Here is a 12,607-nt window from a genome sequence, read left to right as displayed (position 1 = left end):
AACTGTTGAAATGTGTTATACTGTACTGTTTTTGTTGTCTGTACATGTCCCTACTTAATTGTAAAGCGCTGCGGAATATGTTGGCGCTATATAAATAAAAATTATTATATTATTATTACTTGTGTTGTCTTTTTTTTAATATTTAAATTTATTTTGTGATCTGAAACATTTAAGTGTGACAAACATGCAAAAGAATAAGAAATCAGGAAGGGGGTAAACACTTTTTCACACCACTGTATATGGACCATGGAAACTTATAGTCTAAAGATATTCATTGACGCCTATAGGAGAGTGTTCAAGCCAAGCTCTCTGACCTGTGCAGAGGTCACTGTGCAGGGAGGTGAGGTGTGATCATCGGCTACTGTGAACTGTCTGGGACTACCACCAATTTGGGGATCTGAAAAGCCCTGTGTAAATGGAACAATGGCCAATCATGTGCACATCTGCTCCATTCATTCTCTATGGGACCGCTGGAGATAGCTCTCGGTTGGTCTTCAGCACTCCATTTAAGAATGAATGGAGCAGCGATGCGCATAATCAACCACCGCTCAATGCACATGGGACTCTTTAGAACCCCGGTTCTCAGAATTGTTGGGTGTCCCAGTGTTCGGACCCCCAGCGATCAGGAAGTTATACCCTAAAAATACCATGCCCAAAACTTTAGGCTCACAAAATTTAAGTAAGCATTCTTTTTCTCGTATCTTACCTTTGCATACACTGTTGTTTTAAGGAACCACTGTTTTAAAAACTTTTGTTCAACTTTTGCTCCAGAGCGCCATGAGCATCCATTTTCATCCACTTGCTCATTAGCAAGCACAGTCTGATCTACAGGATCCCAATTAACCAAAGCCTGAAATTAAAAAAAGAAGAAAAACTGCTAAAATGATTTAAGGGAGATATGTCAGCTCTCCTGACAAGTCTGTTTTTGCAAATAATTGTATTCCTCATAAGATAACAATTCTGGAACCCCCAGCTATTAATTTATTCATATCTTTCTATCTAGAATAACAGAAGAAAAGTACAAAATAGATTTCTAAGGAAAGATTATTTACAATGGTTAAAGGGTTTATTCAGGACTATTTATTTCTTTTTACTATGGGTTTAAGAACTAACAGGCAGGTAGTTGCTAACTAACGGCCTGTTGTGCCCAGGTCAGAGACCCCTCCTGCCAGCGATTCAACAGCCTCCGCTGACATCATGTCGACAGAACAGCAGCTTCTCTTCTGCTCTGTTGACAGGGCATGACTGTTGATGTCATGTTGATTGACAGCTGGCTCCCCGCAGCCTAACTGCAGGGAGCAAGCTGTCAATCAGCATGACATCGGCAGTCACGCCCCATCTACAGAGTAGCCAGGAAGAAGAGCTGCCCTGTTGACGTGAAGCAGCTGAATCGCGGGCAGAAGCAGTCGGTGACTGCTCTGAGCCAGTGGTGGGTATAACAGGTAGGTTCTTGCCTCTGTTAGCAACTACCTGACTGTTAGTTTTTAATAATAGTCCTGAAAAAAACCCTTTAAAGGAGAATCTAATAATTTATGAAAACAGCCGTCTCAGGAGATGGATAGATTTGCTCTAAGGACATAGGAAGTAATCAGCTACTGTGATATTTTCAAGATTCCAGCAGCATGTTGAAGCTTATTCATACAAAAAAAAAAAAAAAAAAAAAATTGTTTGCCATAGCAACCATCAGAAGAATATAAAAATCAAAGGATGCTATGAGTAGTGCATTCCTATATGTTTTACATAATTTTTCATACATAAGTCGAGAGCACACATCCTATTGTTCTTCGACATACTATTCCATTACCAGAAATTTAAATTCAGAAAATATTAATTTTATGCTTTTCCACATTAGCTCACAATTAAAAAATGTAAGAAACTAATGTATTAGAGCAATGTATAAAGAATAGTGTACCATAACGACAACCTTTCCAAATGATATCAAATTACCCACATATTCCCTGTCAGTCCATCAGCTGCAGCCTGGCAAAGTTGAGTAAATGTCTGCAAATCAGTAATATCTTTATTATATTGTGTACTTTATATCATTCCCTAACACATTCTGATTATACAATGACATATTACAGGGTAAAACAGCGACTAAAACAGAGAAATGCTAAGCAACTACTGCCAAAGCAAGAGAAAACAGCATATGCCGTTTGGTTTAGATTAAATAACAAAATAAAAAAAAAAAAAATAAACAGATAATTCACAACAAGTCTGTAACATAGTTTTACACAGATCAGCGCATATACACGCCTCAACACTGAAACACCAAGGACCAGTCGTAAATTTAAAGGGGTTGTCCACTACTTTATGATTGATGAGGTATCCATAGGATAAGTCATCAATGTCTGATCAACCGGGGTCAGACACCAGCCACGCACCCCCGCCAATCAGCTGTTCTCAGTGTTGGCGGTGGCAAACGGCCGGAACGGCTCGATTGTGGAGCTGCTCCGTCTTCTGATAGTGGCCGAGGCTGGGTACTACACATCCACCTCCTATTGATTTGAATAGAAGGCGGATGTGTAGTGCCCTGTTGTGGCCACTATCAGAAGATGGAGCAGCTCCGCCATCAAGTAGTTCCGGCCAGCGACCGCCGCCGACACTGAGACCAGCTGATCGGCGGGGGTGCCAGACCCCGGACCCTTCAGACATTGATGACCTATCCTAAGGATAGGTCTTCAATGAAATAGTAGTGGACAACTTCTATAGGCATATTGAGGGCTTAGTGTCGCCAGGATTTGCAAATGATCATATTTTCAATCACCTAGCTCCAATCTGTGGCATGTGGAAGGGGCATAAAAACTAGAGTAAAAAAACAATTTATTTTTTTTAGCCACAAGAAACCTCAAAAATCAGATCGAGTCTAGTGGAATGATTGGGAGATGGCTCATGTTCGCCAATGTGCCATTTACCGTCACTTGTCACAAACTGAGACAGAATCCAAGAACTTAGAGACCTTGGTTTGTCATGCATCTCATGCCGGTCGACATGTCAGTACTGTTCATTGTTGCGCATCTCAGTGGTTGGGAGAACAAAGAAACTGGAATGACAGTAAAAGTGCACAGAGGTGGCCCTCTGCACAGACTGTCAGATCAGAAGATTGGCGAGTAGTGATCCATTCTGTATGGCAAGTGAAATTGAATGTCACATACCAAGCCGAAAGGCCTAGGCTACACTGCGACTTTCTGTAGTGATACTGATTACATGTGTGGTCAATACAAAGGACTGGCACATGACTTATTCCTTCCAAAGAGATTACAAAGGTCCGGGGTGTACTCATTACGCGTGGAGGAAAGACAATTCCGGCAGCTAAATAGGAAAGGGTTCTTTACAGTCAGAGCAGTCAGACTGTGGAATGAAGACCACAAGAGGTAGTAATGGCAGATTTCAAAACAGCATTTTAAAAGGGCTGGATTTTTTTCTCAAAACAAATGGCATTGTGGGTTATAAATAATCTAGGGATACAGAATGTATAACTGGTGGAGAAAGGTTGAACTTGATGGACCTATATAGTTTTTCGACTTAAATGACTTTATAACTATTATTGATTTTAACTATTAAATGGCAGATGCAGTCAACTCAATACATTATTTTGGACTGCAGTTGTAGATAGTTAAAATCAATCAGTAGCGCTACAAAAAGTCGCAGTGTAATCTGGGTCGAGGAGTCAAAAAGAGTTTATACAAACTATCAGAACCATCAAAGTCATTCGCATGACTTTGGGCTACGAGCCAGACGTCCAACTTCAGGTTTTCCATTTTCCTCACAGCTCTTAACGGCTAACGTTGCACTGGAAGATTGCATTGGAGGGTTGAATGGAGATCTGTCCTCTTAAGAGATTAATAACAATTTTGCCTTGGTCGCAGATTGGTCAGCAGACCACGTGGGTAGTGCCATAAAGAGGCCTTCACGAAAGAATGTGACAGTGCTCCTACTCCCATGATTATGATGTGTGGTGGCACAATATACAGTAGCCAGACCCCTCAAGTCTTCATTCCTGGTAGATGAGCAGCTCAGCATTATATTGATTTGGTGTTGGAACCAGTTGTATAGCCATTTCTCCATAGTGTCCCAGGTGCTGTTTTTCAACACAACATTTCCAAGCCGCATGTTGCTTGTACTACTGTGAGCAGCCTGCATGGCCTACAGCATCTCCAGACATGTATCGCATCTGGGACCTCATGGGTGGAACTTGCAAAGGGTGCTGTCAGCATTGGATTTTGATGATTTGGTTGCCCAAGTGCATTTAGCAAGGCAGCACATTCCTCAGACAACCATTAACAACCTCATTGATAAGTTACTTACACAAGGCGTGTAAGTGTGAGGATTGGTGCATGTGGTGCTCATACTCAATCCTGAATAAATCAAGATGCTTTAAAAATTTTGTTTCAATTTTTTCATCATTTGCATGTCTATCGATCCTGTGATATTCATAATTTCACGACTACTCCTTCTTGGTGTTGCAATTTCAATGTTCAGGAGAGTATGACACTTACATGGTCACTCTTCAGTGCAAGGGTGTAGGGTTGCTTTGAGCCTTCTCTCACAATGAGTGCACATGAAACTTGATTGAGATGATAAAATTAGCTTTTGTGTGTTTCTCTGATACAGGAAATTGACACTGTAACAATATTGAGGACTTGATGGCATCTATTTGCCTCCCTCTGCCTTATCTGCTGAGACCAGTGTACCGGACTTCCTGCATCTAAGATGTCCTCGGCAGTGGTGTGAGGAGCACAGTAACAAGTCTGACCAACACCTCCCCTGCCTTTCCTGTGCTATGCAGACTTGCCATTGTATAGTCACTTTTCTATCCACAGTGGAGGGTGGCTTTAGGATGGGAACCATTAAGAATCATGGGAAAGAAAGGGTTAGCGGCTGGGGTCTGTAGTTTCCCATGGTTTCTGCTGAAGTGTAGTCCTACCCACCAGCTGGACAGATAGCAAGTAATGAAATCATTGATTTTCTATTACTGTAGTAAATACAATCAGATATGCCATCAACATTGCATTAGTGAGAGTCCGCTGGGTTCTCCTCCAATACCTAGCAAGAAGGGGCCACAGGTTTGAGTAAAGCGTCATGGCTTCTATGTTCAGAGCATGCAATAATGGCATATGTAGTTCATATAATAACTACTTAATGCCCTTATTGGAAAGTATGTCCATTTCAATAATTTGGAGAACACTAAATATTCATACATAGTAACAGGAAGGCAAACTAAAATGTGGATTACATGGCACAAATAACTTTATTAATTAACTGCAAAAAGCACACAGAGCTCTGGTGTGCAGCCAGCCTACAAACACAATAATAGCAGGAAGAACAAATGTTCTCCTGGGCTCATTCAATCAGAAAGCCAGCTAGAAAATGAGAATTGCTATGAATCATCTAAGTGCTCGGGCTGGCCAGTCATTCTCCTTCTTGGAACCTAGACAAAGTATCCAACAAAAATGCCAAAGCAATATTGTAACAACATAGAACACACAGAAGGATCTGCAAAAAAAATGATGGATCTCTACTGCGTGATGACCCCTCCATCGTAGGGGAGGACGCTGTCTATGTTGGCTGGATCGAGTCTCGGCACCTCATGCCACAGCATTCCCACGTAATATGTCAATGTTCTGAAGAGGACCCTGATGGCTTCTGTTCGAGAACTCCCAGAGGAACCTCCGTGCAGTAAGCAAACATCTGTGATTCCTTACATTAAGCCACTGTATGGCCGTAGATCAGGACTGAGAGCAGCATTATTATATATTACTCCAATAAAACTTAAAAGTGCATCTGTCCTTACACACAAAACCTGTAGAAAAGCATGGTCTCGCTGCACTACCACCACCACAAGGTAAAATTATGTTTAGTGCATACTCCAGTGTAGTATGTGCCAGAACTGCCCCCATTTTCTTCCTCTATAACTTGTCATTCAGTATTTCAGTGGTTCCTCTTCAACAACATTCAGTCGGCATTGTAGGAGCAGCAACTTCCTTTTTTCTCACTTCCTAGCATGCATTGCCTCGGCCATTGTCCAATAGCTTGTCTACCCTGCATTGAAAGCTCGCCTATCTGTTCTGCCTGTAAGCAGTTTGACAGATGGGTTATGTGGAGCAGAGCAACAAAGACCCACCAGCAATTTCTGAAATCTGCCCACTGGACAGAAGGGAGACACCCACTGGACAGAAGGGAGACACCCACTGGACAGAAGGGAGACACCCACTGGACAGAAGGGAGACACCCACTGGACAGAAGGGAGACACCCACTGGACAGAAGGGAGACACCCACTGGACAGAAGGGAGACACCCACTGGACAGCATTTTACGGGTTTTTCAAAGTTAAGATGACAATTTTTAAGTAAAGTGATTTTCAGATTGTTTATCAAATGAGATCAAGTTGTCTGACAGTACAGTGACTATTTAAGCTGCAGAAATACTAAAACTTTACAGCAGGAAACTGTTACCTACTGGGGCCCTGGATTAAAGAGTTTGACAAAACGTAGGTGGGGTGTGTTGGGTGACCATAACTATCCTACTACTGAGCTATATACCCTATCCACCTTTCTGTGTTCTAGGGGTAGATATTTCTTCTCTGTACTCCATTACATGTTTGGCATGATAGCCATCTATTCATTTGAACACATAAGTTAAATGTCTACTTTGAGTCATAGCACACTGTCAGAATGATTGAGCATTTTTAGGATCACACACTATGTTGTCTTATGTCAATTTTGTCTATGATGGTTTTCATTATTAATAGATTTGTATCAATAAAGTACCTGTTCTTAGTCAATGCCCTTCACCCATCTATGCATAAGTCGGTAAGTAAATATTTGGTGTATATAGGACATTTGATCACTGGCGAAGGGCAACTGTACACTGGTTTTTGACATGAGCTATGAGTGACACTGCTGGCACTAATAATAATGGATTGGAACTCTGCTGGCACTTGTAATGATTATAGGGCACACTGCTGTCAATATTTAAAATGAGGGGAACACTAATAACATTTAACTCTTTCCACATTAGGCCATCCTACCTCCTATGTAACAATAATGGCTTCATATCAATGCAGAGAAAAGTAGTCACTGGTTAATACAGGCTTTAGTCACAAGGAAAAAGCTTGAATAAGTGGTGGATAGTCGATAAAGAGTTAGAACCTGGGATAAACAGCTATCGGGAGGAGCTGCAGTCAAGAGAAGTTGAAAATCTTAAGGCCCCAATTCACATTAGAATAATGTTGGACAATCCTGCCGATATCGGTGTATGTAAGCCTCCCGACCCTCCCTGATAGACGATGTCATGGAAGAGAAGTATTCAGCATGTCCGATCTCAGACTGTTCTCCTTGAGATAAACCAAACCAGTCAAGTCTGGCAGCAGCTCTCATTAAAACACCAGAATACTTGGCTGAGCAAAGTGCTTTTGTGAGTGGAGGATTTGGGAAAGATACATGTTAGCTAAATAATCGGCCAACAATTATCTATTGTGTATGGGGAGCTTAACTGGGTGAGAGTAACCCGCATTAACCAATGAGCACTTTCCTTTGGTGTCACACTGCTGTTCACTGTCACACAAGGATTCAAAGGGAATCTGTCACCAGGTTTTTGCTACCGTATCTGAGAGTAGCATAATGTAGAGACAGAGACCCTGATTCCAGTGATGTGTCACTTACTGGACTGCTTAGTGTAGTCTTTATAAAATCGCTGTGTTATCATTAGGATATTATCACTAGAGGTCTATTTGGCCTGCTGCCAGGTAGTCAAACCACAACCCCACCACTGACTGGTAGCTTTCTGCCTCAGCACAGTGTACACAGAATTCTGCCAATCAGTGGTGTGTGCGGGTGATACAGAGCTCAGCATTCAGAGAACTGATCGATCTGCAGCAGATAAAACAGCAGCACCCAGTAAAGTGATACATCGCTGGAATCAGGGTCTCTGCCCCTACATCACGCTATTCTCACATTAAATAGCAAAAACTTGGTGACAGATTGCCTGAAATTTTGATCTTATTCATTTAATGTTGTTATTCTTAAAAAAAAATAAACTGAAAACTGAATGGCTCCTCCTCTGATCTTTCCTGCCTAGGAAGATAATTTCTCTTTTTTTCTTTTCTTTAGGGTTTGAGTGCTTAGATCACATCTTTCTCATCTCTGAATGCTGTTCTTCGTTCTTTTCCTTCAAAACCTTTGATTATCGCTCAGGATTTAGGAACACTTGCCTTACTGCTCCCATGACTGTCTCTATTAAAAACTCAACCTTGCCTCTCAGTGTCTACGATTTCATCATCCATCTTTAAATTCGTCGCCTTTTTCCTAAGGATCTGTATGTTCCCATCTTAATTTACTACCTATATCCATGTCTGTCACTCTTTTCATCATTGTCTGCTGCGATTCTCTGCCCTGGGCCTCTACAAGCATTGATCTCACTATTATCCATGTATTGCTTTCTCAGGCTCTATTCTCAAAAATCCTTACCACTAGTATTAATCCTATTTATCTTTATTCTATAATCTGCCCTCTACGGATTCACTCCTGTGAACTGCTGTGCCCTTTCACTCTTACAGTCAATCCCTTCAGCGTTTGGCTCTAATTATTTCCTTCTACCAGTAGTGACTATATAATGTGGATCTGTACAATGTACAATGCATTTTAATAGAATGAAGTGGCACATAAACTGCAGAGATGCCATACAGTAAGCATGCAATGTAACCATAATTAAAGACAATAACAAATATTCAAATCAAACTAGCATTGACATAACAGTGTACTCCAAAAGTGGAGGCAATGAAAACTTTCTTTTTCATAATGAATTTAGTGCTGCATCTGTTATATGTGTTGTGTAGAATTTGAGAAATTCTCACTATTATCATTTGTAATGATTATTACTTTTAGGGATGTGCACAATTTCATGATTCCTTGGGATTTATTAGCTGTGGACAGTGTTAGACTGGGATGCCAGGGGCCCACCAGCAACACTGACTTTAGCTACATGCAAATATTACATTATCATTCAAAAATGTATTTATACTTCTATATAATAATAAATTGGTAGTTTTGTTAAATGAATGATTATGTTTCCTTTGTCTGTACATAGAAAATAAAAGTGTATTGTGTCATCTACTGCTCATTTAGGGTGATGGGAAGCCCACGCCTGTGCAAGGGCCCACCAGGGGATTCACCTGTTCTCCTGTGGGCCAGTCCGATCCTGGCTGTGGGATAATCTCACCCCAGCCGCTAAATGACAGTTTACTCCCAATGCACAATAATAGGAAGAAAGCTGCCAACCTACAGTGGAAGGGCAGGGGAAGCTAGCATCATGGCCAGCGAGGCGACAAGACACCAGCAGCACAAGAAGTAAAGTGTACAATTCTCAAAAAATACAGACCAGGAAAAACATGGAAATATGCTCATGTGTCACTACTGTATTCTTCCTTTAAGGAGGACAGACAAAAAGGTGACAACAGCTTCTCTTTAACCCCTTAATGACTAATGATGGACTATGTTTGTCATAAGTTGTCTCCCTGCCTTTGATGCAGGATCGCACGATGAGCCTGCATATTTCCTGGCATATGATGGCTGTGATATTCAGCCATCATCTGCCTCTAAGAGCTGCGGGTGGAGCAAACAGCCCACAGCTGTTAACCTGTTGAATGCCACTCTTAATCTGTGACAGCGGCATTTAATACTCTGTTCTATCCCCTCACCAGTGCTCCTGTGAGGCGCTTATGTGTTGCTATGACTGCCAGGGGTCAGCTGAAGACCCCTGTGTCTGTCATCACTGTACTCCTGTGGAACCCATCCTGAGGCTGGCGTTTATAACAGACCATGATTTCTGCTATATGCATATAGCACAAGCGATCAGACGATCGTCAGTTCAAGTCTCATAAGGGGACTAACAACTACCGTGAAAAGTAAAAAAAAAAAGGTTTTAAAAAATATGAAAGAAATAAAAAAATATCTAAAAGTTCAAATCACCCACTTTTCCGCCATTAAAAATTAAGTAAAAAAAAATACACATATTTGGTATCACTGCATTTGTAAAAGTCCGATCTATCAAAATATAAATAAATTAATCCAATTGGTAAACGGTGTAACGAGAAAAAGGATCAAAGTGCCAGAATTGCAGTTTCAACAGAAAAAGATGTACAGGTGATCAAAACAGTGTATGAACCCCAAAATTATATATAGAAAAATATCGGTTAGAGGTAAAGCCCTCACACAGCCCCATATTCTGAAAACTGAAAAAGGTAATGAGTCTCAAAATGTGGCAACACAAGCAAAAATATTTTTTTCTGAAATTGGTTCACCACTTAAAATAAAAAAAAACTATGGATGTTTGGTATTTGCGTAATCATACTGACCTGGAAAATAATATTTCTAGGTCAGTGTTACTGCAAAATCTGTTCTGCGCAAGCACAGTCTGTTTTACATATCGGTGATCACGCCTGCGCAGTGAACACTCTGATCTAGTGCCATTCATGCTATGAGCTTGCTTTCAATCACTATCTGTTCCATGAGCTCGCGCCTGCGCATTGTTCATTAAAAAACAACCTCACTGACTTTTCATTGCTTGCACAATAGCAGTAAACGTCTTAACTTTTCTCTATTACCGGACCACTTGCGTCTGCACGTGGATTATTTTCTAACAACTTTATTTATAGTGATTGTTTCCGCATGCGCAGATCCTATTACCGGAAGCAAGTACTGCTCCAAATGAAACGTCTCTCTATACCTGGTAACTAATTTACAATTACTCATTTAATTAGTTCATCATTTACATCAGTATATAGGGGATCTAACTGAACACTACTATTAACTATACCCCTGAGGAAGCCACATAACGGTGGCGATACACGTAGAGTCTTTTCCTCATCTCATTTTAGCCTTGTTACACAGGTTTCTAAACTCATGATTTAGTTCTCCTATACCTACTCATCTATGTATTTATTTGTTGGTCTTTTTCATCAGTGTTGGCCTTTTCTATTGCTTAATTTATTGCTTAAGCCTATTTCTGCATTACTATTGCTTGCTGACATGTGCCCGGTTCAGTGAGGGCTCAGCGCAGCAGCCCTCACTGAACGGGCAGTACGCAAATATGCGTACTAATACGTCCCCGGTAAGTAAGGGGTTAAAACAAATCAAAATGAGACTCAGTATTGTGTGTGGCCTCCACATGCCTGTATGACCTCCCTACAGCACCTGGGCATGCTCCTGATGAGGTTGCAGATGGTCTCCTGTGGGATCTCCTCCCAGACCTGGACTAAAGCATCCACCAACTCCTGGACAGTCTGTGGTGCAACGTGACGTTGGTGGATGGAGCAGGGAACAGGCGGGCCAGTCCATATCTTCAATGTCTTCATCTTGCAGGAACTGCTGACACACTCCGGCCACATGAGGTCTGGCATTGTCCTGCATTAGGAGGAACCCAGGGCCAACCACACCAGCATATTGTCTCACAAGAGGTTTGAGGATCTCATCTCTGTACCTAATGGCAGTCAGGCTACCTCTGGCGAGCACATGGAGGACTGTGTGGTCCTCCAAAGAAATGCCACCCCACACCATTACTGACCCACTGCCAAACCGGTCATGCTGAAGGATGTTGCAGGCAGCAGATCGCTCTCCACGGCGTCTCCAGACTCTGTCACGTCTGTCACATGTGCTCAGTGTGATTCTGCTTTCATCTGTGAAGAGCACAGGGCACCAGTGGCGACTTTGCCAATCCTGGTGTCCTATGGCAAATGCAAAGCGTCCTGCACGGTGTTGGGCTGTGAGCACAACCCCAATCTGTGGACGTCGGGCCCTCATACCACCCTCATGGAGTCGGTTTATAACCGTTTGTACAGACGCATGCACACTTGTGGCCGGCTGCAGGTCATTTTGCAGGGCTCTGGCAGTGCTCCTCCTGTTCCTCCTTGCACAAAGGCGGAGGAAGCGGTACTGCTGCTGGGTTTTTGCCCTCCTACGGCCCCCTCCACGTCTCCTGGTAGCGCCTCCAGCCTCTGGACACTGTGCTGACAGACACAGTAAACCTTCTTGCCACAGCTTGCATTGATGTGCCATCCTGGATGAGCTGCACTACCTGAGCAACTTTTCTGTGGGTTGTAGAGTCCGTCTCATGCTACCACGAGTGTGAAAGCACAACCAACATTCAAAAGTGACCAAAACATCAGCCAGAAAGCATTGGTACTGAGATGTGGTCTGTGGTCCCCACCTGCAGAACCACTCCTTTATTGAGTGTGTCTTGATAATTGCCAATAATTTCCATCTATTGTCTATTCCATTTGCACAACAGCATGTGAAATTGATTGTCAATCAGTGTTGCTTCCTAAGTAGACAGTTTGATTTCACAGAAGTTTGATTTACTTGGAATTATATTCTGTTGTTTAAGTGTTCCCTTTATTTTTTGAGAAGTGTATTACTCTATTGGTACCATGTATGCATTTGATTTCTTTGACCACAAATTTATATTAGGGTGAGGATGTGTATTGGTCTATTTATGCTTTGTTGAATATCTTGTGAATTATTTGCATCGGCCAGATGAGGGGAGGTAGCGGTCTAATTGTGGATACATCTCATCAGTATATTTATAGCCCATTGGCTTTTTTACATGTTTC

At 41.9% G+C, this 12,607-nt stretch overlaps 1 protein-coding gene across 4 annotated transcripts in view; it reads right to left on the bottom strand.

Annotated features, from left to right (window-relative positions):
* LARS2 (leucyl-tRNA synthetase 2, mitochondrial) overlaps nucleotides 1–12,607 on the bottom strand; it is a 278,140-nt gene that overhangs the window by 117,183 nt on the left and 148,350 nt on the right. For all 4 annotated transcript variants that reach the window (XM_073678171.1, XM_073678167.1, XM_073678169.1 and 1 more), the window contains exon 7: nucleotides 707–850. In XM_073678171.1, the coding sequence (XP_073534272.1) occupies nucleotides 707–850 (144 nt within the window). The remainder of the gene's footprint in view (nucleotides 1–706; nucleotides 851–12,607) is intronic.

The sequence above is a fragment of the Phyllobates terribilis genome, unplaced genomic scaffold (genome assembly GCF_046119375.1).
Source record: "Phyllobates terribilis strain yellow unplaced genomic scaffold, ASM4611937v1 Scaffold_4__5_contigs__length_816908805, whole genome shotgun sequence".
Taxonomy (NCBI): domain Eukaryota; kingdom Metazoa; phylum Chordata; class Amphibia; order Anura; family Dendrobatidae; genus Phyllobates; species Phyllobates terribilis.
Note: the sequence above shows the minus strand (reverse complement) of the source record. Positions and strands in the feature narration are given on the sequence as shown.